At 51.2% G+C, this 24,227-nt stretch overlaps 7 protein-coding genes across 7 annotated transcripts; 4 read left to right on the top strand and 3 right to left on the bottom strand.

Moving 5' to 3' along the window:
• Positions 1 to 1,597: 1,597 nt before the first annotated feature.
• Positions 1,598 to 4,648, bottom strand: BDV17DRAFT_28651 (BRCT domain protein). Its single transcript, XM_073760919.1, has 7 exons — positions 4,459 to 4,648; positions 4,348 to 4,409; positions 4,013 to 4,289; positions 3,339 to 3,955; positions 3,019 to 3,295; positions 2,890 to 2,970; positions 1,598 to 2,842 (listed from the first exon to the last, which is right to left on the bottom strand). Exons 1-7 carry the CDS (start codon positions 4,478 to 4,480, stop codon positions 1,734 to 1,736), a joined length of 2,445 nt encoding a protein of 814 aa, XP_073617769.1. The 5' UTR covers positions 4,481 to 4,648; the 3' UTR covers positions 1,598 to 1,733.
• Positions 4,649 to 8,696: 4,048 nt separating this feature from the next.
• BDV17DRAFT_280521 (uncharacterized protein) lies at positions 8,697 to 13,229 on the bottom strand (the record flags this gene model as incomplete). Its single annotated transcript, XM_073759895.1, has 5 exons — positions 8,697 to 9,204; positions 9,259 to 10,466; positions 11,022 to 11,260; positions 11,318 to 13,039; positions 13,115 to 13,229. 5 exons carry the CDS (start codon positions 13,227 to 13,229, stop codon positions 8,697 to 8,699), a joined length of 3,792 nt encoding a protein of 1,263 aa, XP_073617768.1.
• Positions 13,230 to 14,864: 1,635 nt separating this feature from the next.
• Positions 14,865 to 16,976, top strand: ptcG (type 2C protein phosphatase PTC1). The gene is made up of 2 exons (XM_073760794.1): positions 14,865 to 16,362; positions 16,418 to 16,976. Exons 1-2 carry the CDS (start codon positions 15,100 to 15,102, stop codon positions 16,865 to 16,867), a joined length of 1,713 nt encoding a protein of 570 aa, XP_073617767.1. The 5' UTR covers positions 14,865 to 15,099; the 3' UTR covers positions 16,868 to 16,976.
• A 369-nt stretch (positions 16,977 to 17,345) lies between these two features.
• On the bottom strand, positions 17,346 to 18,850 carry BDV17DRAFT_28602 (mitochondrial 54S ribosomal protein mL67). The gene is made up of 2 exons (XM_073760820.1): positions 18,379 to 18,850; positions 17,346 to 18,314 (listed from the first exon to the last, which is right to left on the bottom strand). The coding sequence occupies exons 1-2, from the start codon at positions 18,670 to 18,672 to the stop codon at positions 17,514 to 17,516; spliced, it is 1,095 nt and encodes a 364-aa protein (XP_073617766.1). The 5' UTR covers positions 18,673 to 18,850; the 3' UTR covers positions 17,346 to 17,513.
• Positions 18,851 to 18,910: 60 nt separating this feature from the next.
• Positions 18,911 to 21,363, top strand: BDV17DRAFT_257774 (putative UV radiation resistance protein (UVRAG)). Its single transcript, XM_073757238.1, has one exon. It carries the CDS (start codon positions 19,524 to 19,526, stop codon positions 20,967 to 20,969), a length of 1,446 nt encoding a protein of 481 aa, XP_073617765.1. The 5' UTR covers positions 18,911 to 19,523; the 3' UTR covers positions 20,970 to 21,363.
• BDV17DRAFT_28564 (uncharacterized protein) lies at positions 21,192 to 22,035 on the top strand. Its single transcript, XM_073760749.1, has 2 exons — positions 21,192 to 21,823; positions 21,900 to 22,035. The coding sequence occupies exons 1-2, from the start codon at positions 21,473 to 21,475 to the stop codon at positions 21,936 to 21,938; spliced, it is 390 nt and encodes a 129-aa protein (XP_073617764.1). The 5' UTR covers positions 21,192 to 21,472; the 3' UTR covers positions 21,939 to 22,035.
• A 549-nt stretch (positions 22,036 to 22,584) lies between these two features.
• Positions 22,585 to 23,551, top strand: BDV17DRAFT_289352 (uncharacterized protein; the record flags this gene model as incomplete). Its single annotated transcript, XM_073761644.1, has 4 exons — positions 22,585 to 22,606; positions 22,671 to 22,806; positions 23,033 to 23,081; positions 23,201 to 23,551. The coding sequence occupies 4 exons, from the start codon at positions 22,585 to 22,587 to the stop codon at positions 23,549 to 23,551; spliced, it is 558 nt and encodes a 185-aa protein (XP_073617763.1).
• Between the last annotated feature and the right edge of the window lie 676 nt (positions 23,552 to 24,227).

Genomic DNA, 24,227 nt, shown 5'->3' with positions numbered 1-24,227 from the left:
ACACTACTTGTCTCTAGTTCTCGACTCAAAGCTGCAACAAGCCACCCGCATTAGATAGTGTATTATATAACGTCTAACTCTGTTAATTCTACCTACTCTAATAATACTCCAGACTGTAAAGGATGCTGGCCGTCTTCAAGTCGCTCCTTCCGCTCCTCGTGTACCTTACTAACAGGGTAATCTGCTTTTCCCTTCTGGGGATCCCATCTCAAGACCCCATGGTCTCATGGGACCTCCCACGACCGTGACCGGGTACTTCTTTTAAATACTGCGACTTCCTTCAGTGAGAAGGACTTGGTTTTCCTTTCATCTTTTTCTCCCACCATCCACAACTCCGCCGATCGGTCCAGCACAAGGTCGACGGTCTCAACAAAGCCCTCATCTTTTGCTACTTGACAAACAGGCTAGTTTCTCATCTCACCTTATTTCTTACTCTCGTTGACTGCTTACTTATTTTCTCTGACTGTTCTCCCGGTTTGTTGTTCCAACTGCCGTCCTTCAGCATCACGTAGATCAGGCCTTTGAGCCCTAAAGTGAGAGGTTAGTCTCGGGGCTGCAATGCTGATTGAAAGGCAATTCCAGATATCCAAATGCTGAACCACTTTCTTCCAACCCGTTCAGAATTGTTACAAGTGGACGCAGCGCATACTTGATGATGAGCTTGGACTACTACTTGACTGACCAAGAGCATGTTGAGAGCCCCCGTTTCAATCCTGTTCACCCTGTCGATTGACCTGCCTGCCTCAACGATGATACACAAGAAGCGCTTCTAAACTGCATCTCTGACTGAGACGCTCAGTCCATGTCTACAGGAGCCTTTGTGTTGATAATGGGAAGATTCAATTCCTCTGAAAGGCATGCATATCCCACTTCCCCAGCGCTCCCCTCCTGTACATCATCCTTACATCTTCCCATACACACCTTCATTCTATACATCACCAAAGCTCTCCACCCATGCCATGCATCTTCCTGTTACACACTTATTTTCACTTCTTATCCTCCTACACCTTCTCCTACATCCTGCCCTACACCTTCCCTGCCATGCCTCCTTTCCGATACACCCACCCTCCTGTACACTCACCTTCCCTTCCTACATATCTTTCTTCTTACACATCTCCCCGTTCAACATATACCTAGCTCCCATCCCATGCATCCCCAATCTTACCCTTCTTTGCCTTGATGATAATTAGGGTTCTTACCCACGCTGGCTGAAAGGCATTCCTTCCTCCAACGAGCTGTAACACCTGTTTTGCAGAATGACAGAACACAAGGGAATATTTACCTTTGTGATGAATGGCGCTGCTTTCCGCGCTCTGAGAGGCATATTACTGTGTGTAATCACGCCTTTTCATTTTATTGACCATGGCTGAAAGAGCTTTTCTTTCTTATCAAATACATTCTATCAGGTCTCTGGCTCAATGATGAAATGAGGGCTTGTACTAAACCCTACTGAGAGACAGCCCTCATTTTGCACATTAGTGTGCACCAAGAATAATACAAAACATATTTTTCGTTCCTAAAATGTAATTTATGAACGTTAGTTATAGCGTGGGCTTTGGCCAAAGCTCAGAATACAGCATTTCCAGGCTGGTTAAATAGACAAGTAACTTTGAGATTCATCCAAAGAGAACGTTCTTATACAAAATGCGCCATGACTCCCCAGGTCTTCATCCAAAAGAGTAGCCGTCTAAACGCCATGCACATTCTATGCGACACAGCTCTTGCAATCAAGATCAAAACTCATCCTCATCCAAATTAATAACCCTATTCGCATTCCTCGTCCTCCGTCCAGTCCCCCACCCAGTGGACTCCAACTCCTGCACCTCACCCACAACAAGCTCCTGCCCCTTCTTCGACTTCTCAACGACCTTCCCCGCTTGTCGCAGGAACTTCTCTCTCATCGCGACAGCGTCCGGATCCTCATAGTCCAACTGAGTCATCTGCGGCGTCTGGTCCTCATATTCAGCGCCCTCCTCGGCTTCGTCAATGTACTCGAATTCGAACCGGCCGTTCCTACTTAGGGATGGGATGGCGATGTCCGTGTTTATGCTTGCGCTCGCGCTCCCGGCTGCACTCCCAGGTCGGTCTCCATTGACGGTATCGACGGAGCTAGCGCGGGAGAAGGTTCTATGAGCTGATGAATGCGATGGCGCGCGGCCTAAAAGTGGTCGTGGTCGTCGTGAGCGGATACGGTCGTTCTCGCTGTTTGTGGAGTCGGAGTTTGAGCGGGAGGGGATTGATCGGGCGTTCTTTAGGAGGCCGTTTACGGCTTGGTCGATGGCGGATTTTGTGGAGGATGCTGTTGCTGCTGCTGTTCCTGTCGTATCTGTTGTTGTCGTTGCTTGTTGGTCAGAGGAATATTTGCGTTTTGCTGGTGAGGATATCGCGACGTTTTCGGGGTCGGAGGGGGTTAAGTTTGTCGGTTTGGGGGGTTGCTTTGATTTGATCGAGTACCCTTTCTGCGGGCTTTCGGAGATAGATTGTTTGATCGAAGTGCCGTTGGTGGAGTTTGCATCGGGTGATTTTGTCCCATGGGATATGCTGTTAGATTTCCGCAGCGCTGCGGCATCGTTCTTGTGTATTTGCTGCGACGGCCGCTTCTGTTCTGTGCGAGAGCCAGCTCGCGATTCTAGGTTTTTGCTGCTGCCCTGTGAGGACCGGATGAGGTATGGCTCGAACGACTGTTTCTTCTCTTGCCGGATGGATGCCCACAGCCATTCGACAGTCACTGCTGGGACACCCCATTCGTGGGTATGGCGGATTTTTTCGTGGTTAAGGGATATCGAGTCGTTACAGATCAGGACGGACGCAGTGGGCTTCAGATACTCGTTATACGTGGCGCCTGAAACGTCAGCGGTTGACGATAAAGGGAGATTGAGCGTAACTCACCAACTAGATTAACAAGCTTTGATAGATGTAGAAGGTCGATTCGGGAAAATCCGGTGGAGCAGATGTTCATTCCCGATAATCCTGGTGTCGTTAGGACGCACTGCAGTAGTAACGAGTAGGGTTATCTACCTTTAACCGGAAATGAAGGAATTGGCGTGTTTGCAAGGTGAGATTCAGGAGATACTAGTGTTTTTGAGTCAAGGCACCTTTCCAGCCACATATCTGTCACGACATCGCATTCAAAGGCTAGATCGTCTGTTGACGGAGCGCTTGACCGAGGGGTCTTGTAAGGAACGATAATGTAAAGACCATGACCTCTCTTGGGTATATCTGGCCGAGAGAATTCGCTCAGAGAGCCTACCAATTGAGCACCATTGAACGAAAGATGGTTTTTCAAAACATTGGTCTAAGGGAGTTAGAAAGTTCAGAGAAAAATAGGCTAAACCCACCTGTTTGGAGGAGAACCCATGTATCAAGAAAAAACATCCATCCAAAAAGCCATTTCGAGCATTGACAGGTCCTACAACCGGTTCACGAGGTTGTGAGGGCGCGGCAAATGTAGTCTCGCTGGCAAAGGACTTGGCTACCTGAATCGCATTGCCATCCTTTATTTTCTGCTCGTGTAATGCCTTCCTATCTTCGCTAGATGGTTTCGGTTCCGCCGTCTCGAACCCTATACCAACAATATCGCCCCATATGTTTTCATTTTGGTCACCCAGTTTGGCACTCGCAACCCTGCGTATCTTTCGTGGTCGAGGGCCCGACGAGCTGTCGGCTCCTGCCGGTTTCGGTTTGATTGCAGGTAAAGAGCGATTCCAGGCTCCAGTGCCCTGCTGCTCCTCCGGCAAGAGAGGATGGTATAAGGTTTCTTCAAGGACCATCCCACGTTCGATGCTGTCGTTGAACCACTTTAGGGTGACCACTTTCACGTTCCATTGCGTCGCGAATTTGTACTTTTCGCCCTTTGGATTCCGTGCAATGAGATGCGTCACTGTTTTGGTGAGGTCTTTTCTGAAGTCTGCGCCATGAGCTTGTGCGGTCGTACTCATATATTCTCGGAATGCCACTGGAGTAGATCCAACGTCAATGCTTGCTCGACCTAACAACGGCACCGCCTACTTACTGTCTTCAAAGCCAGTGATGCATATCGCACAGCCAGTAAACGTTGGCAGCTTGTATCGCTCTTCCAGAGCCTGTATGTTTGTATCCCCGCCCTTCATCCATGACTGGCGTACAGCTTCTACCCATTCTGGCTGGAGAACAACAATGTCCGGCCGCTCGCGTGCAACGAACTTGTACTTCGCGGTGCTTGTCTCGCCGACAAGTAGATGAGTGACGTCGGAGGTTAGGTCGTAGCAATGAGCCGCGCCCATCTGGCCTGCGATGGTTACTAACTCAGTCTATTGGCAAGAGTTCATTAGCATCGTCCCACTCTGGAATAGAATCATATCAACCCACCCGCTGCTCTGGAAGGATGGACGTGAAGCACAGAACCACCCCCGCAAGAGGGTGCTCCTTGTCTGCCGAATGTCAGCAAGGCGATGTAATTTTTGCACAATGGCCACTGACTCGAGGCAGTTTTCCCTGCCATACTTCATGATTGACGGACTCGGGAGGCTTATCGGAGTTGACCCAACTCGGCTGCTACCGGCGGTTGCGCGTCAAATGGATTACTATCGTGCGGGTGTCATATACGCGGAGTATACTCGATAGACTAAATCAAAAAGCAAAGATAGTCCTGTAATTCAGCAGTTCAGGCTAAATTGGACAAGCAAGGAACCAGAATCGTTGTTTTCCCCACGGAGCAGCAGCGGAAGCAGAGCCCTTATCGCGGTCACGTGTGATAGCAGCGCGTTCTCCAGACGCGCCTTTTTTGGGACGCGGAGTCTTCAATCAATTGCTGTGCTCATTTATCTTGCTCTCTTTACAAAGGAACGGCTCTTTCCCCTCCCTGTTTATGTACTTTTCCAGGGCATCACCCCGGAGACCAGCTGCCATTTGTCAATCTTTCTCCAATGGTCCAGTTTTAGCCCCGCAAACTGCCTCAAAATTCGCGACTCTGCGGCCACTGCAGGCTGCAGAAGATCCAGCAGTTATGTTCAAAAAGGCAGTCAAGGACCATTCAGCTGCGACTGCCAGACCGCTCCAGTCGACTCTCCCGAATGCCAATGGAAATGCGCCCATCAAACTTCCCCCGTCACAGTCTATCGGCGTGAAGCGGAAAATCGAGATGACAAGCACAAAGTCTACACTGGGGACCTTGCACAGTGCTGTATATTTTGACGAGAACGACTTCGATGATGACGATGACTTGGACTTCTCAACGCCCGATCCTTTCATTGCCCCGTCTCAGGCTCAAACCAACAGCTTCCCGGAAGAGTCATTCGAAACTGCAAAGACAAGCCTTTCACTGTCTCATAAGGACGACTCGCTATCGAACATTCCGCCTCCCAAACATACTTACAGCTCTGAAATCAAGTACCCTGACCTTCCGCCTATTTCGCCGGACGATACTCCTGCACCGCCGAGTAGCTCTCAGCTACCCTGGTCTTCCTCGCCACCAACTCATTTTCAGAAACCCGCCGCCCCTCGAACCGTCCCCTGGCTCAGACAGGACAGCTCGGTCATTGTGATAGATGATGATTCTCCTAAGCCAGAGACTCCGGCTCGCCCATCTTCAACGGCCCCGTGGAATAAGACAGCCAGTGCGATCAAGGAAGAACAAAAGGAACTTCGACAATATAAGAAAGCGCAAGCCAAAAAGCAGGCCGAGAAAATACAAACAAGCACCAAGCAACATGCGCCCCGCACGCAGGTTGCTCCTATATTTCTAAGCGATGAACAGAAGCATGTTCTGAAAGTGGTCATTGATAAAGGGAGGAGTATCTTCTTCACGGGTTCCGCCGGAACCGGTAAATCAGTGCTGATGAGGGAGATTATCAAAAAGCTGCGGGATAAGTACAGGAAAGAACCAGATCGCATCGCAGTTACAGCCTCCACTGGACTCGCTGCATGTAATATCGAGGGTGTCACTCTGCACAGTTTCGCAGGCATTGGTTTGGGCAAAGAGCCTGTACCTGAGCTAATAAAAAAGGTGCCGTTCATTATCAAGTCTTGACAGACCAAGGTAACTGACGTTTCACAGATCAAGAAAAACCAAAAGTCCAGGAATCGCTGGTTGCGTACAAAGGTTCTGGTCATTGACGAGGTGTCGATGGTTGATGGAGATCTTTTCGATAAGCTTGAAGAAATTGCCCGAATAATCAGGAATAACGGCCGACCATTTGGAGGAATTCAACTCATCGTCACAGGCGACTTTTTCCAACTGCCCCCGGTTCCGGAAGGCCAGAATCGCGAGGCGAAGTTCTCGTTTGCTGCAGCTAGCTGGAACACTACGATACAGCACACAATTCTTCTGACACACGTTTTCCGTCAGCGGGATCCCGAGTTTGCGGATATGCTGAATGAGATGCGACTCGGAAAGCTGAGTCCTCGGACGATACAAGCCTTCAAAGATCTCTCACGGCCGTTAGACTTCCATGACTCCCTCGAAGCTACTGAATTGTATGGAGTCTTTCCAACTTACGCCGTTCGTGACTGATTTTCAATACAGATTCCCTACACGGTTTGAGGTAGATAATGCCAATTCGGCCAGGATGGGCCGACTTTCAGGCGAGACAATGACGTTCAATGCAGTGGACTCAGGGACCATCCAAGATCCCAAGTTCCGAGAAAAGCTACTTGCCAACTGCATGGCTCCTCCCCAGATCCATCTGAAAAAGGGTTCGCAAGTCATGCTCATCAAGAACATGGAAGAAACGCTCGTCAACGGCTCGATCGGCCGAGTTGTCGCCTTCATGGACGAGGCAACATTCGATTTTTACGTGGAGAACGAGAACGACTTCACCGGCGACAAACTCGACGAAGGCGACGACGACAAGCTCGCCCGCTCCCGCAAGAAGTTAAAGGGCATGGCCCACAAAGACGGCGGCATCACGGTCACCAGGAAATGGCCACTAGTCTGCTTCATCCAGCCAGACGGAACAGAGCGGCACCTCCTCTGCCAGCCAGAAAGCTGGAAAATCGAGCTCCCGAACGGTGAAGTCCAAGCCCAGCGGCAACAAGTCCCGCTAATCCTCGCGTGGGCTCTGTCCATTCACAAGGCCCAGGGCCAGACATTACAACGGGTCAAGGTCGATCTCGGCAAAGTCTTTGAGAAGGGCCAGGCCTATGTTGCGCTCAGTCGAGCTACATCCAAAGCCGGTCTTCAGGTGCTTCGGTTCGACCCGCGCAAGGTCATGGTTCATCCGAAGGTTATTGAGTTCTATCAGAATCTTTCTCACGTCAGTGACCTGGTCAAGTCGAAAGAACGCAAATCCCAGCAGACTATTAAGGGTCCAGACGATAATGACCAGAACTACCTCGACGAGCTTCTTGCGGAAGCTGAGGCTTATTAAGTAAGCCGTTTATCAATCCTTACAACTTTCCTTCTACGAGTTGATCTCTCCATTCTTCTGCTACTTTCAAATATCGATATCCATAGCGCGGTGGCTTTCATCTTCATGTTTATTGGAATATGCTAGAGGTGTTGTTACATGATATAGTCTGAACACTACATATATCGAACAACAAAACATAACAGGAAGAATAATCCCATATCACTTCATCATCCTATAATAAAAACATCCATTATCCATAGAGACAAATCACTTCGACCTCCCCACACTCCCCGTATTCCCCTGATGCGGATGCCGCTCATCATCACTCGTATTCGCCACAGGCGGTTTATTCGCGCGTCTTGCAGCAGCAACATTCGGCTCGTCCTTTAGCCGGTGCACATTCTCGCTCTCGCGCTCGTGCACGGCGTTCTCGTAGTCGTCGATGGGCGCGTCGTCGTCGACGACCCCGTGCACTTTTTTGGGATGTAGGGGGGGTGAGGAGATGGAGCCTTTGGGCATTTTGATAGTGTGGTTTGAGGTGGTTGGTTTGTATAAGAGTAGCAAAAGAGGATAGCTTCAAGTTTTTATGAGTTGGAATCTTTCTTTGGGTAATATTGTGGTTTAGGGAGGAGTTGGTGCTTGTTCTTATATCAGGTGCCATAGGTAGGGGTGATACCATCATGACGTCTACACGGTGGTCGGCCGATGTCTCCAGGGTACCATCATACCATATCACATCATGCCGAGAACATAGCGGATCTATGGAGAATGAGAGTAGGGGCATCGATGGGATTCTGATGGCATCAGTAGAGGTATCATGTTGTTTGTTCCAAATAGGGTACATGGCCGGGGACCGGTCGCTCCTTAAGTAAAGTCTGCAACACAATGAAGGGGCGATGGTGTACCTGCAGGTAGTTGTTCTTCCTTCTTTGCCATAGGGAATTGCATGTCCCGTGCAATTGGCCCGTGCAATTGGGCCGCGCTATAAGTACATGAGGCCTTGGCCACCCTGCCTATTATACCAAGTGCTTCGTATTGAGTTCCTGAGCTCTCAAGCCGCGTAGTTGGTGCCTCTGATAATGAGATTCTGCTATCGACGTTTGGGTGTACCGTGCACGAAGTCAAGAGTCAGAGGATGTTAAGGAGTCCATGTCGAGCAGTCGCGCGGCACTAACGATTCAGACGGCTGGGAGACATCACGAATAGATAGTCCGGCTGCTGGTCCATGGATGGAGCCGCTGAGATCTGATCGAGCGTGGAATATGGATAATGGGACTCTATGAGCACAGCACTCACAATCAGAGACAGCCTCCTTGTTCGTGGCTGCCATGCAGCATAGGATAGAGATAAAGCTCTTGACGCTCTTCTCTAATCCCAGGAGCTGAAATCCCCAAACCCACCAGTCCTTTTGAACTTCTTCCGCATCGGCTCAGGCGCAGGCTCCTCCTCAACAAACTCCACAATCTCGTCCTCGTCCTGCGTAGCCCTCTCATCCAGCGCAGCCTTCAAGTACTTGCCAACCCCGGCAGAGCTGTCCTCTCTGCTTGCGCCAGGACCACGGACCCGTTTTCCAGTCCAGGTAACCTGATCGTCTTCGGCGCGCCGAGCAGCTTCTTCTTCGTCTTGGGCTGTCTTCGTTGCATCCTTATCAGCGGATTGTTCTGTTTTCTTCTGTTTGAGGAATTCTTCGAATGGATCGACAAAGACCGTTACGTCTATTATGCGGACGTCAGGAGTAGGTTTGTTTGTTGTTGCGTTGACAGGGTGTATTTCGAGTTTGTTGAGGGTTGGTGAGGAGGGCGTTGGGTCATCGATTACGTGGCCGAAAATGGTATGCTTGAGGTTCAAATGGGGTAAGGCGCGATAGGCAATGAAGCTGGGATAGTCAGTACAAGCAAGGTTCTGGCCATTGGTGTAGGGCATGACTTACAATTGACTGCTGTTTGTGTTCTTGCCCTTGTTTGCCATGCTGAGCGTCCCGCGCGAATCATGTTTCAGCGGGCCCTCAAACTCATCGTTGAAGTATTTGCCCCAGATACTCTCGCCCCCGCGTCCTGTACCCGTGGGGTCTCCTCCCTGAATCATGAATCCTTTGATATTCCGATGAAAGGTCACGTCCTTGTAGTAGCCCTTCTTCGCAAGCTTGATGAAGTTCCAGACGGCTTTGGGCGCGTACTCCGTGTGCAGTTCCAGGTTGATGTCTCCAGATGTGGTCGAGATGCGCGCATACCCCTTCTGCTTTACCCGGCCCCTCTTCAACATATAATCCTCATCCGACAACAGCGCAAGCTCAGCCGACGTATGAGGCGTCATCCCCGTGCTGGTAAAGGATGCCGCCGCCAGTCCAGTCGTGTATCGTGCCGCATTATACGGCACCGGCTTGCCAGACTGGTTGGTTGTTGTCTTCTGGGCCGACTTCGCGGGGGCATCAGGCTTCGCCAGTGCCGTAGCCGCAGTCCCTCCGGAACTTTTCTGAGCTCTTTCCTGCCGCGCCTTAGCAACCGCCTCTCTGGCCTTCAATATCTTCGCCGAGCTCCCCAGCGCATTGGCATTGACGTTCCTCGCCGGATCCTCGCGCTCCCTCAACTGCTCCTTAGAAAGCCCACTCTCGCCCTCCTTGATATAATTGAACGAGCTCAGATTCCTCGACTCAATATTCTGCGGATCCTGCAGAGTGATGATATCCTTCCTCCCGAACTCCTGATCCGTAACCAGATCCCTCCACATCTTCCCCTTAACATTCAACCGCTCAACCGTATCCCAAGCAAACACATTCCCCGTATTCTTCAACGCAACAACATGCGTGTTATCCGTGAGAACCTTGTACGTAACAGGATCAATGTACTCGCCCGCGTCATTCTTCGCAATATTCAATTTTATCAGGTCCGAGCCCTTCAGCGGCGTCCCGTCAACGGGGTTCGTCCCGTGCTTCTTGATCCAGGGCAGGATGTTCGTTAAGTCGAAGATTGTGCCGGAGGCCGTGCACACGGGGTGCTCGAATGGCTGCAGGGAGAGCGAGCAGAATTTGAAGGGGAGGCGTTTAAAGGATGCGCCGTCGGCGCCGCGTCTAGATTTGCCTACGCCGGCGCCTGCGCTGGCAGAGTATGCGTCGTCCGAGGCCCATTCTGAATGCGTGATCTGGATGTCTTGTGGTCAGTGGAAATTCTTCGGCGGATGAGAACAGAATTGCGACGTACGTAGAGCTTATCCGTGCCTGAATCGCAGTCGCGTTAGCTTAAGCTGATTGATGGCTTGGGGAGATACTGACCTTTACCCATTTTTGCGAAAAAGTTTGGTTGTTAATCTGGTCTTTTGTCGCGGCGAGAGCCCTGAAATGATGTAGTCTTTGGCCGCGGGAGCATTGGAGCTAGCTTCTTTTGGTAAAGTATATATTTAGTGCCTTAGGAATAAGGCATGAAATATGAGGTCTGTCTATCACTACGTCTTGTTCAAGGGACAGGGTTCGAAATTCGGATATTCAAATAACTACTAGATAAAATTTTCAGTGGGCTCAGTCATAGTATAGGTATATTTGGAGCTAAAGGCTATACAGTGCATGCTTGAATTGGACTATTTACTTCGCTAATAATAAATCACGGCTTTTGTCCCATTTCCTCTACCGCAACGCCTCAATGCCTTGTTCGTCTGATAGTCATTAGATAGTCGCCCGACACCGCTTGTTTCTCAGGCAACAGAAGGCTGGTAGCGTAAAGATACGACCCATCGGTTGCCAAAGTCAATTCCATGTCGTCGGCGTGTGCCAAACTTTCGCCAAGCGATTTGGGGTATACCAATGTCTGCGACAGAGAGGTTCCAGGAAGCCCCCTCTCCAGCCAATAGAGCATTGACTAGCCCAGTCTTGGGTGCTCCAAGACCGACAATCGACTTTGATTCAACGCGCAGTTGCCCGCTGTCGACGACCGTCACTTCACCTGGAGGGAATAATGTTAGGTTGGTCGCTTCTAAGCTAAGGGTTAGGAGATTCTTACCTGTAGTAGCGGATATACCGGACGGGACATCAACAGACAACACATCAAGCCCGCTTCGGTTAACCCAAGTAATCATCTCAAATGCGGTCACTTGGTCATCGGTACGCAAGTCGTTGAATGGAAGATGAATGCCGAGCAGCGAGTCCAGGACTAGATCGGGTTCGAATTCAGAATTTGAGAGCCTTGGTGAAAGCTCTGCCCAGTTCAAAAAGCGGCCTCCGATCTTCCTGAAGATATTAAGCTGCTTGCGGCAGCTTTCAAGTAACTCAACCTCTTGCTCAACACCCAGCATGCACACTGTCACACGATGTCCACGGTTCCGCAGATGGCGGGCAGCGCAAATAGCCCTCGCTCCAGTTCGATGATTTCCAACGAGTGCTAATATCGTAGGTGCAGCGGCATCGCTGGATAGAAGACCAACAGCGGCCTCGGCAATGCTTCTTCCAGCATTTTCCGTGATCATATCCTCAGTCAATCCAACTTCACCGATCGCTAACTGCTCGACTTCGAGAATTTGCAAAGGGCTGGCAGTCGGACAGCTTCTGTTCGTTGTAGCAAGTCGTAATGTAGCGCTTGACACACTAGGTCCAGCAAGTGGAGATGCTGAAACGTGTGTTTTAGTAGGAAGTGGACTGCTCGTGCGAGAAGCGCTCAACTGGCTGCGTCCAATGGTGTTAAGCTGCGATGGAACTAAGGGTTGCCCAAGTATTGCACTCCCTTTGCGAGACGCTCGGCCGCGGGCCGACAATCTTGACGCATCGCGCCCAGAATAAGTACTGCTGCTAAGCTTCGTATCACTCGGTTCATGATCGGTAGCTCCATTTTCATTCTCTTCCGGGCTGTCATCGAGGACATTCTCCGTCCAGTGTAGGTTCCGCCCTCCATTGGTACCAGGCTTTGGGACCTTCCTGTTGAAGCTGACCAAGCGAGCTTCATCAGCGGTTGTATCATCATTTCGGATCTCTTCAAATACTCGTCTCTTGTCGAATTTGGAGAGATTGCTGGCAAAGTCAAATTCAGGCATTTCTTGAATATCCGTCGCCTCTTCGGTCGCCCAGCCACTGACTTGTTCGGGATAGCCTCTCGTCTTCTTCTTTCGCCGCTTGCCATTGAGTGTGCCCGTCTCTCTAGTCGGCTGCGGGGAGTTCAAGAAGCTTGGACTCGAGGGCTCGACGAACGCAGTCTGGCGCCACCCCTTGCTCTTTGGGTTTGTATTCAAGGCCTCATTGTGCTCGTTGTAAACCTTGGTCTTCCCCCCGCGACGGCCACGGGTCGTTCCATGGCGGCTTGCGGCATGAACTGGCGTTTCGTCGACCACGTGGGGAGGCCCTTGTAGCTCCTTCTCCGGCTCCACTTGCGGAGTTGAAACGTTCAGCTCTAGGTTACTGAACGGCTCGGTTAATGTAACTGGTGTTGCGCGGGGTGTCTGGTGCGGTATGGATTGCGACGCGGGGTAATAACGAGCGCTTGAGCCATCTACAAAGGGCTGAGAGTGTGTGCTCGCTTGCGCCTCATTCGAAGGTTTTGAGAAGCTTAGAATCGCCGGGTCCACGAAAGGCTGCTGCGCTTGAGGTCTTGGAGGCTGAGGTATACTGTGTCGCTCTTGTGGTACAGGCGGAGCTTGTGTATTAGTGGTATTTGAGGGCCCCAAGGAAAGGTCTGCAATGTCCGGAGCTTCGATGGAATAAGTTGGGAGTGGGTGTCTAATCCATGACAAAGTAACTAAGGAAGATTCGTTAGAGCTTTGCAACAAATAGATGGATTTTGTTTGATCCAAATCCCTCAGATAAAACGTACCATTTCGAAGCATCAAACGCTGACCGATGACATCTGCGACCACACCTTGCACTGTAGCATCTGATGGTGCCCGGAGGGTTACCAGGACATTGTAGCCGATAAATTCGGAAGCCATGGGTGCAAGCTCTTGGACGGTGAGGCCTGAAATTAAAAAGAGCGCATAATAAGGATTCAGAAAGAGGACTTTGAAATGGTAGAGAAAGGTGAGAGCAGCGCTGTGCGCGGGATGGTGATGCTAACGGAAAGTTGTCAAGCTCCTCAGAGCTCTGGCGACAGGTATCACGTGGGACCTCCAAGGTTCTATCTTATCGATAAAACGCTGCATTATTCGAGAAGTTCTATAAGTCTTTGAATCTAAATAAGTCGACTGCCTTGCACGAATCTTGGCCAGGGTCTCGAATAATATCAATTGGTGCCTAGTCATGTCTATATATGCAGGAAACGTTGCCCATTCATTATAGCTCACAAGGTATAACGTAATGATTGAAGTGACGCCGGCGAGCGCGGATGCTCATATATATTTCCAGCGCGGACAATAACTTTCACCCCTCGTAGGATAATTGACCACGTGCGAAATAAGCAAAAGTAGGTGGACTGCAAAGCAGTCAGCATGAGATACAATGACCACAAGTCCAGCTCCAGACTCAATACAATCACTCGATTATCAGTATATCTAACAGAGATCTGTCGCCGACCTCTGGCTGGGCCGATGGCACCTTCCTCACCTCGGACGACTCAGCGGTTCCTTCCGCTTCTGGAAGGTATTTGGCTTTAGTCATCAAGTACGTCATGCAACGCACGTGATATTATACTTGTATGGAGGTTTGCCCGATTTAGACAGGCGCCCTGAAACACCTAAGGCGATGTGGATGCTCTAATCTCCGGAGTAGTCTTGAAAAAAAAGTCTTCATTGGAAGCTAGAACCATTGTATTGTATTTGAGAAGTCGGGTTAGCTGGAGATCTTGCAAGAAAGGCCCGTCGATAGCAATGCTCACGCTATGCCCGATTCATGAGTACTCCAAGTTTCACTGACGCCATCCCCCATGCTACGTTGGGGCGAATTCCAGGCCACTGTACGAGGAATGGATCGGGCAATACGTTAGGTAGCTGTCATTAAGGGCCGGACAGAAACGTCCATATAAAGTCTTTGATTAAACAGTGAATTGGTATCTATATCTATTGAGTTGTATGGTGATTCGGGCTCCACCGGTTCATGGTCACGTTTATCGTTAAGTCCGAGCCAGCCGCCGATGATTGGAAGCCCCCGGTGGCATCTCATTCTGGGCAATCTCACCTTGCTGCTGCAGTGTATGCGACTACTATTAATAAATATCCATCAATCCTCCTCCACCTTTCCAAAGACTCCTCCTATTCCGACAAGCCAGGCCGCTATAGCTTTTTTCGGTCCTGAGACCACGTCTCTCATAAATAGTGTCTCCGTGAGTGCCTATAATCCTTCCAGCGCCGCCAGCCTGGCTTGTGATCTCGATCCAAGCGCGCAGCAGCGGGGCTAGAGTGCGCCGTTCTTGAGACAAACAAACCCGACCGTTGAGCCCAAGTTAGACAGAAGAGCATGTGGCGACCTATCTGGAACTCGGCAATGGCCTCTATTAGTCACTGTTGTTGGATATCCCCGTAATGAGCTCGAATCCGTGCTGTGCTGCCAGCAAGCGTCACCCGATAATAGTGCTGATTGAGTGTCGTCTGAGGCTTCAGAATGGCCAGCCACCCATCTACCCTACAGCTTCAACGGCTGACACTTCCATAAGATTGAGTTACTGACCCTCTACCTTCTATCCAGCGCTATCCCTTCGATCCCGCCCGCAATTCTCCCCGCTGCGTCAGCTTTGCCCGCTCCGAACACCCATCGCCCCGCATCTTCTCGTCACTCGCACCGTATCTGCGGAACTGAAATCGGAAGTCCTTCAAGCTGGCAGGAAATAAGCGAAGAAGTTTTTCTGGTCAGGGTGGGTTGCTGAACAGGATGTTCAGTGGCTCCTCGAGCCCGCCCAAAGATAGCACTGTCCCTCGCTCCGGCGTCATCAACACGCCGTCGCTCAGTATTCAAACCGAGGATCCCAGCGCAAAGAAAGCATCTCCTCCAAGTGGCTTGTTTGGACGGAGAGCGAGCGAGGATCAGAGCCCCGGCGGCGACAAGAAGCGCCGAAGCAGCACAGTCTCGAAGGCGGCGACATTCTTTGCCAACGCTAAGAACTCGCTGAGTCTCAATAGCCCCCGAACGGAGAACTCTTTCAGCACCTCAATTCCAGAATCGCCCTTCATCCACAGATACGGAACTATGGACCCAGCGCTCAATGTTCCTCAAGGCTCTCTGAACAATTCTGCTGGCGAATCTCTACCCACTGCTCGATCATCCTTCAGAGTCGGCGTTACAGAGGACCGGAATAAGAAATGTCGTCGGACTATGGAAGATACCCATGCTTACCTCTACAATTTCCTTGGAAATCCTGTACCGTTAGGCCAGATCGACGACTCGGACCAAAGCTCCAACCCTGGAGACGCGTCCTCAAAGACCGCTGAAACGCCACCTGTCGTTGAAACCGATAATGGCTACTTTGCGATTTTCGACGGGCACGCAGGCACTTTTGCTGCGCAATGGTGCGGGAAGAAGTTGCATTTGATCCTAGAAGATGTAATGCGCAAGAATTCCAACGCACCCGTTCCCGAGCTTCTCGACCAGACATTTACTGCTGTTGACCAGCAGCTGGAAAAGCTACCCGTGAAGAACAGCGGGTGCACTGCGGTTGTTGCGCTCCTCAGATGGGAAGACAGACTCCCTACCTCAAATTCAGTTACCGGTTCCTCGGCTCTCGGGACCGCAGCAGCGGCTGCCGCCAAGGGCGAAGCCGGATCCGAGGCCGGTGATACGCCTACACAGGAAGTAGCCGCTACCCCTGTCGCCGCTATTCCTCCCAAGTTGCGCGAGAAGGCTGTTCGTCAGCGCGTGCTGTACACTGCCAACGTTGGCGATGCCCGTACTATTTTATGTAGGAACGGCAAAGCCCTTCGCCTATCCTACGATCACAAAGGCAGTGATGAGAATGAAGGAAGGAGGATTGCCAACGCTGGAGGCTTGATCCTCAATAACCGAGTCAACGGGGTTCTCGCTGTGACTAGAGCTCTTGGCGATTCGTATATCAAAGACCTTGTAACCGGGCATCCGTACACTACAGAGACAGTTATACAGCCAGATCTTGATGAGTTCATTATTCTGGCCTGTGACGGGGTGAGTCTTAACAGCCATTCTCATTCTATCTGTCATTGGCGCTAATTTGTTGCAGCTCTGGGATGTTTGCAGTGACCAAGAAGCCGTCGATCTGATTCGCAACGTGCCCGATGCCCAGGAGGCATCCAAGATCCTGGTCGATCATGCTCTTGCACGGTTCAGTACTGACAACCTCTCCTGCATGGTAATCCGACTCGACGCCGACCGTCACCGTGAAGTCGCCAGCCGAACAGCCGACCTCGCGGCCACAGAGGGCAAACCTGCCAGCTCCGGGCGTGGAATAAGCGAGGCCGATAAGATCGTCGAAGGAGCCAGGAAAAGCATGGCCAGCACTGGGATAGCGGACGAATCAGAAACACTCAAGAAGGTCCACGAGGAGGGCGAGGAGCAGAATCAAGCAAGGTTATCCGGCGACGAGCCTGAATTAGAGGTGGCTGTTTCGCCAAACGCCCCGGCCCTCGATCAGCCGCAACCGAACAAATCCGATTCAAGCAACAGTACATGAACGCGAGCGCTCGGCAGTCCATATAACAATTAACAATTGAAGATCTGGCTATCTAAAGAACAAATAGAAACAGAGCAGAGCAAGGCTTGGTGCTAAATCTACAATCGAAATCTTACATTCTCTTTTCATCTGCGATCTTCTGCGATCTTCTTTGCTACGCGTTTCCTACATCCACATTCTCCTATTCCCCTCTCCCTACCATTGGCGTTGATCGCGAATGGCGACGAGAAGAGATACTCCAACCGTCGCTGGAGTTCTCTGGTTTGTCGGTTATCTGTCTGCTTGGTGTTTTTCCCTAATCAGCCGCAGTCTGGATTCTTCTCTACCTATGGGAATGAGGGTCTGGCTACGCTCTCCGTGTACCTATACCTGATATCATGGAGCAAATATGACTGGCATTTTGGATATATAAGGATGACTTGTTTGCTACGAGGATCGTTCGGAGTCATCAGAGACTTCTACAGTAGACTGTCGTTATATAAATTTTCTGTCTCCTAAACGCCAATCACAGTCACGACAGATAGGAAGGAGTTTAAATCTAAAAATACAATACAGAAACAGGGTAGGACAGACAAAGGAGAATATCCACATCAAGGCCATAGATACAAATTACATAGTCTATCCAGCTGCAGCTGGAACAGCACGTCTAGGCAGTTGCAGGCTCCGCCGCAGTCTCTGTCTTCTTCTCCTTGAAGACCTTGTCCGCAAGCACCTCAGTGTCGTAGGCAGGCTTCGCGCCCGGCATCACATGGTCGCGGGTGAGTTCCAGTTCGCCGTGCAGGACGCGCGCGGGCCAAGACTCGGCATACCGGGCGTTGTGAACATCCGTCCAGAGGATCTTGACGGGGTCCTCGGGCGATAACGTACCCTTTTCCTTTGTTGTCACGGCGGCGTCAGACTCCTGGATCTTGTAGGTGACCTGGTCGGTGCTCAGGGCGCCTTCGAACTCAGCAACCCGGTTGGCCTGCTCCTCTGACTTGGCCGCGTTCTTCTTCCAAGCCTCACGTCTGCGTCTTCTCGCGGTGCGGCTCAAGTATCCTCGCGAGTATTCGCCGCCGAACCCGTCTTTGATTTCCTGCTCCTGGATTGCTAAGACGGCCGAGATATCAGCGACGCTGGTAGCCTTCTGGTCCATAACGGCACGGGCACGGTCCTTCTTCTTCATTATCCAGCCGACTTTATCGGCATATTCCTCGTCAAACTTCTCGACCTCATTGGGATCCCGCGGCCGTTTCTGGTCAAGCCATTCCTCGGTCATCGTGATCATCTCTCGCGGGGGGTCGAGTTGGCGTTGGATGGAAAATTCACGGAGGAGTTGGTATGCGCGAAGACCGACCCTGAAGTCGGTGAAGTGAACGGAGAAGTAAGGAACCCACATGTCCTTTCGGAGGGTCGCGGGGACAGTTTTCTTGCCGTGGTAGACGAGCTGGCGGAGGACATTGTTTTTCTGAAACGGGAAGAAAGATGTCAGTAAAGCAGAGTGAGAACTTCCCCAATTAGACAGCACGAACCTCCAGATACCGCGTCAACGAGTAGACGACCTGGTTTGTGCGAATATTATGGTAGACAAAGATGTTCTTGCCATGCGTAATGGCATTCAGGGCCTTCCGTAACCGCGTACCCTCCTTCTGCTGATGTGTCTTGAACGCATTTGAACCCTGCTGTCGAGGCTTTCCCTGAATCACGGCCCCGTTCTCGATAGGTGGGCGACGGACAATATTCCAGGTTCCGATCTTGGTAGGATCGAGGAACTTTTCGATGGATCCCTTGAGGGTTGCCTTGTGGACTGATTGTTGTGAGGCCATTGGGGCCAGGACGCGGGTCTGCGTCGCGCGTATGGTGTATCAAGATCGAAACTTTGGAGATTAGGCAGACGACACTCTATCGCATTTCGGTAGTGGTGCGATTGGGCTGGTGGTGAGGTGGTGAGGTGGACTGGTCGGCGGAGAGGTTGGAAGGTGAAGGGCGGATCATCAATTTTTCGGCGGACACCAAACGGGGGAAGCCGCCTCGAGACTAAGCCCGCAGTTGTCCGAGTGGAGTTCAACATCAACCTCTCTTGTTTACGTTCTTTGCCATTACACGCTATTATTCAATCCGCTTACGGCTGCTAATGTTACCATCCTTGCATGGCGACTGGATGAGTATAAAAGGACGCATAAGCTTCCTTAACGGCTCGCAATGGCGACTGCCGACGCTTCGGTTGGGCTGATCAATGACGATGCTGCCAGTCGCCGCGATAGACCCTCTCTCTTCCCATCGGTGGGTTTCAGCTGCAAGGGATTGCTAACGAACTTGCCAAACTAAAACTAACGATTCCACGATTCAGGGTCGAAAGTTACGACACCTCCAGGGCGTTTCTCTACGGAACCTTGTCGTTGACCCTCCAAGCCGAGCTCGAGGAAAGACGATCGACGATGAAGATATTCCCAACTCCCTGCAGTCGCCGGACAAGATACCTAGACATGGTGCCAATCGACCGTTGAACCACTCGCGATCATTCTCCAATCTCAAATCCTCCGCATCTGGCGATCAGAATCTCTGTACCGAACAGCGACTCCCTTTGCGACAGGCGCGTCGGAAGAGTACCCTACCATGGAGCGATCCCGACCCGCAAAAAAGACAGGTGAAGCTGGAGGACATTACGCGCAACCGAATGGCAAACACTTGGTTCTCGATCCACTGCGACGGCATTGATGAACCTGTGTATGTCAGTGAGGTCGTGGAAGATGCTATGAACCCTAACTTTCGGGCCTTTGATCTGAACTTCTGCGGGCCTACTGTCTCGCGCCTTGACCACTTGATTTTGAGATTATGGGTGAAGACAGGCACAATGGACGATTACATGGTGCTGGTAGAATTGCAATTACATCTTCAGTCTCTCCAATACCTGGGGCGGTCATTGGACAGCTTTCATCAGCCTCTGCCAGCAAACTCCGTTCTCTTCCACTTCCCAGATGGTGTATACACCAATCTCATGGATATTCCACCAGTCTGGACACCAACACCCACACCGAGCTCCAAATCTAGTGAAGCGTCGGCTCTACCGACGTCGTCATATGATGCACTGATGCGCCTCGCAAATCTAGATGAGTGTATCCAGGATGCTTTGATAACTAGGGAGAGGCTGGAATCTCAAATCAACTCAATCTTGGAGAAGAACCATCATGACGTGCACACGCGCAGTGAAGCATCCCGAGCCCAGGATAAACTCTCGCTCACTAAGAGCGCGGTTGCCAGCGAGCGCAGACAGCTGCGCTTAGCCAACAAACGAAAGGAAGAACTAATAGCTAGCATCAAAGCCAGGAAAGAAGCTATGGAGCGTGGGACGCGGACTCGAGAAGCCGTGCGAAGCCATCTCCCCGATGCGCGCGTGAAACTGGGTTCCAGTACGAAGTTGCTGGATCAGAACACAGAAGAAACTAAGGGCCAGATCCGGCGAATCTCCGAAGACATCCTCGATATCTATCCTATTGAGCCCATCCATGATAAGCCGCTAGCATTTACCATAGCTGGTATAGCTCTTCCCAATTCGAACTTTACGGACATCGACCGAGACGAGGTGGCAGCAGCTCTAGGGTACACAGCACATCTTGTCTATCTGCTGTCGTTCTACCTCTCCATACCCGTGCCCTATCCAATAACCCCATACGCATCGAACTCGCTGATTCAGGATCCTGTTTCAACCTCCCTTCCACAAAGGACCTATCCACTCCACCCGGTCAACGTGCAGTACCGATTCGAGTATGGAGTGTTTCTTTTGAACAAAGATATCGAGTTCCTGTTGAACAAACAGGGGCTGCGCGTCCTTGACATACGGCACACCCTACCAAATTTGAAATATCTTCTCTACGTTCTCACAGCGCGGTCGTCAGAAATCCCGGCAAGGAAGGCTGGAGGAATTCGCGGATTACTCCCAGGACGCCTGACACCTAGCCTCTCCCGTCGCGGCAGCGAAGACAGCGTTGGGTATGGCGAGACCGTTAATCCTCGACGAGGAGTGAGCCCGATATCGAAACTGAATGGAGAGTTCTCACCCGATAAAGCGAAGAAGGCAACTGCCTCCATTGCAAGCAGTTCAGCCTCGCTTGGCGTGGCTTGAGGGAGTAATGGCGGAACTGCGGCTTGACTGATGCATTCTGATAGCGATAACGCTGGCTGTGACGATTACTGGGAGATTTTACCGCCTTTGGCTCTTGTTCTACGACTCTTTGGGCCTAAGTGTATGTTGTATATAGCGTTGAGTTGATTAGCATACTGCGTGGATACTTGTATATATGAACTAACTCTGAAGTGAAAACACCTTTTCATCTCGCCAGCCGCAGCTAGGTCTTCTGTTATTAATTTCCTATATATTTAGGTGGGGAGCCAATAGTGCGTACAATGCCGCAATCCTGGTGAGTCATGTTCACCTGGGCACTGCATAACAAAGGCAACCCCTCGACCCTGGCCGATTGCAAGTGAGTCACCAACTCACTTCAGACCCAGAAGACCCCTCCTACAATCTCTCGCAATTCACCTCTCTTCACCTAAACATCTTTGTCCCAATGTCTCCGAACTGCTCTCCGTTGAAGATTGGCATCTACACAGGCGCCCACGAAGCTAATGAGCCAGAAGCAACAACTCAAGCTCGAAAGGTACGCCAAAAAGAAAGAGAAGCAAGAACAGCAAGCGCAACAACAATCAAATGCCAGCGGTCCATTCAAAGACAAGAAACCTAAGAAGCAAGATGTATCCGCGCTGGAACTGCAAGACTGGATCGAGGACACCCCAGCTGGCCTGAAGAAGATTCTCAAACCACTAGACGATCCACTCCATAAGGCGTATATCCCCAAAGTCGTCGAATCAGCCTGGTATAGCTTTTGGGAGGACCAGGGGCTGTTCAAGCCGCGGACAGAAGAGAATGGCGGGCTGAAACCGAGGGGGAAATACGTTATTGCTATACCGCCGCCGAATGTATGTCCGGACCTTTTCATATTGACAGCATCAGAAATTACCTGCTAGTACTCGTCATAACGTATCTAGGTGACAGGCAAACTACACATTGGCCACGCCCTGGCCCTCTCGCTAGAAGATACCCTTATCAGGTGGCATCGCATGAGGCAGTTCACAACGCTGTACATCCCTGGCTGTGACCACGCGGGTATCGCAACGCAAGCCGTCGTCGAGAAGTAGCTCGCTAAGAACCCCGTAAACGGCAAATCGCGGAGACAGGACTTCAGCCGCGCTGAGTTCGTCTAGCTCTGCCAGGACTGGAAGGAGGATTACCATGAGGAGATAAACAAGATGACAAGGAGGCTCGGCGTTTCCGTCGACTGGTCTAGAGAGGCTTTTACTATGAGTCCGCAGTTGTGCAAATCAGTCACTGGGACGTTGTGCGGTTGCATGACAAGGGGCTCATATATCGTGCTAACAGGCTTGTGCATTGGTCTTGTCGTCTTTCGACGGCGTTGTTGAGTCTCCAGGTAGATCAGAAGGAGATCCATGAGACGACGAAGCTCAGTGTGCCTGGGTATGAAAGGAAGGTTGAATTCGGGACGCTCACGTACTTCAAGTACCCGATTGAAGGCTCAGACCAGACGATCGAAGTTGCGACGACTAGGCCAGAGACAATGCTAGGTGATACTGGCATTGCTGTGCATCAGGATGAGAGGTACAAGGACTTCATCGGCAAGACCGCGTAGCGCCCCATGATGCTCGATAGAAAGCTGAAGATCATGGCGGACGAATACGTCGATCGTGTGTTTGGCACTGGCGCAGTGAAACTCACGCCTGCCCACGCCTGCCCACGACTTCGCCCTAGGCAAGAAACACAACCTCCCGTTCATCAACATCCTCAACGAAGACGGCACCCTCTACGACAATGCCGGGCCATACGCCGACACGAGACGTTTCAACGTGCGATACAGAGTAATCGAGGACCTCAAGAGATTAGGCCTGTATACCAAATCAGAGTCCAATAAGATGGTCGTCCCCATATGCAGCCGGTCAGGCGATATCGTCGAGCCACTACTTAAGCCACAATGGTGGATGTGAATGGAGCCCCTTACCAAACCGGCCATAGACGTCGTCCAGCGCGGCGAACTTGTTATCCGGCCGGAGGTGCAGCAACGGCAGTATCTTGCAGGACTGGTGGGGACATCAGATACCCGCTTACCATATTAGTATTGAAGGCGACGACAATGCCAGGGACGATGCCAACGACGAGTACTGGGTATGCGGCCGTGCAGAAACCGAAGCCCTTAGCAAGGCGGAAGCCAAATTCCCCGACAAGAACATAACCCTAAGACGAGACGAAGACGTCCTAGACACCTGGTCGCAAAATCAACCCAGGCCATACACAGATATCTCTACGACGACCTATTCGACATCTACATCGAGAACTCAAAGAGCATCATCTCGACCGGCTCGCAAGTCGAAGCCCGTTCAGCAATGGATACGCTCTACACAGCACTTGAATCTGGGCTGCGCATGTTAGTCCCCTTCATGCCTTTCTTAACGGAGGAGCTGTGGCAAAGACTACTGCGTAGACCGGGCGACAACGCCGAAACGGCTTCGATTACGATCGCCAAGTATCCGGAGTATGACCCAGCCTTTGAGGATAGGGGCTCTGAAGCTGCATATGAGCTTGTTCTAGGATGCGCTAGGGGGATAAGGTCACTAGTCACCAGACTATGCGGTTAGGGATAAAGGCGTGGTGTATATCCGGCCTCTAAATGAACGAGCGCGTCACGGATTTCTGTGTTTCGGACCCAGTATCTGGCAGTTCGATTACCACTTCCAGCGTAACTGCTCCGTTTTGCAAGTAAACGATGCCACCCCAGTCCAATTTCTTCCGCTTGACGTCGCTGTCGGGTTCCCCGCGCGTAGTGAACTTGTTATCGCACGCTTCGTCGAGGAGAAGGTCATGGTTCCCTGCGATGACAATCTTGTGCGGATGCGGCTAGGCTGCGAGCCAGCGGAGCTGGGCTTGCACTTCGTCAAGCGTTCTGCGGGCAGTCAGATTGCCTGCATGGATTAGGACGTCACCTGGTGGAAGCGTTGGAGTTGAATTATGTGTGTCTGAGACACATATCACGCGGATTGGGGCGAGGTTCTCGTCTCCATCGCCCTGGATGTAAGTTGAGATAGGTGAAGTGGATGGCTTTCGGGGCGCGCAATGCTTAGGACCACCAAACAGAAGAACATTGAAAAGCGGCTGGAGGAGTCGCTCCTTCCATGTTGTGGTTGGGATTGGTTGTATGGGAAGGGCAGCAGATGGCTGTTCATTGCTCGGAGGGAGTTTCGGAATCAACCGACGATGTAAGAGGACAATGAGTCACGGGGTCAACAACAATGGTTTGAAAGAATGAGGGTATCC

Source organism: Aspergillus undulatus, assembly GCF_047715775.1.
Source record: "Aspergillus undulatus strain CBS 261.88 unplaced genomic scaffold BDV17scaffold_12, whole genome shotgun sequence".
In the NCBI taxonomy this organism is placed as follows: Eukaryota; Fungi; Ascomycota; class Eurotiomycetes; order Eurotiales; family Aspergillaceae; genus Aspergillus; species Aspergillus undulatus.
The sequence above is the reverse complement of the archived record's forward strand: the minus strand, read 5'-3'. Positions and strand labels throughout refer to the sequence as shown.

What these genes read in the sequence shown, in the direction of transcription:
- BDV17DRAFT_28651 (XM_073760919.1), bottom strand. Translation starts at nt 4,480, where the DNA reads ATGGCAGGGAAAACTGCCTCGA. An exon ending in GGCAGGGAAAACTGCCTCGA is followed by an intron (nt 4,410 to 4,458) that starts GTCAGTGGCCAT and finishes GACATTCGGCAG; the next exon opens with ACAAGGAGCACCCTCTTGCG. An exon ending in ATGGGTTCTCCTCCAAACAG is followed by an intron (nt 3,296 to 3,338) that starts GTGGGTTTAGCC and finishes TAACTCCCTTAG; the next exon opens with ACCAATGTTTTGAAAAACCA.
- ptcG (XM_073760794.1), top strand. Translation starts at nt 15,100, where the DNA reads ATGTTCAGTGGCTCCTCGAGCCCGCCCAAAGATAGCACTGTCCCTCGC. An exon ending in TTATTCTGGCCTGTGACGGG is followed by an intron (nt 16,363 to 16,417) that starts GTGAGTCTTAAC and finishes AATTTGTTGCAG; the next exon opens with CTCTGGGATGTTTGCAGTGA.
- BDV17DRAFT_28602 (XM_073760820.1), bottom strand. Translation starts at nt 18,672, where the DNA reads ATGGCCTCACAACAATCAGTCCACAAGGCAACCCTCAAGGGATCCATC. An exon ending in CGTTGACGCGGTATCTGGAG is followed by an intron (nt 18,315 to 18,378) that starts GTTCGTGCTGTC and finishes TTCCCGTTTCAG; the next exon opens with AAAAACAATGTCCTCCGCCA.
- BDV17DRAFT_257774 (XM_073757238.1), top strand. Translation starts at nt 19,524, where the DNA reads ATGGCAAACACTTGGTTCTCGATCCACTGCGACGGCATTGATGAACCT.
- BDV17DRAFT_28564 (XM_073760749.1), top strand. Translation starts at nt 21,473, where the DNA reads ATGAGCCAGAAGCAACAACTCAAGCTCGAAAGGTACGCCAAAAAGAAA. An exon ending in TTGCTATACCGCCGCCGAAT is followed by an intron (nt 21,824 to 21,899) that starts GTATGTCCGGAC and finishes TCTAGGTGACAG; the next exon opens with GCAAACTACACATTGGCCAC.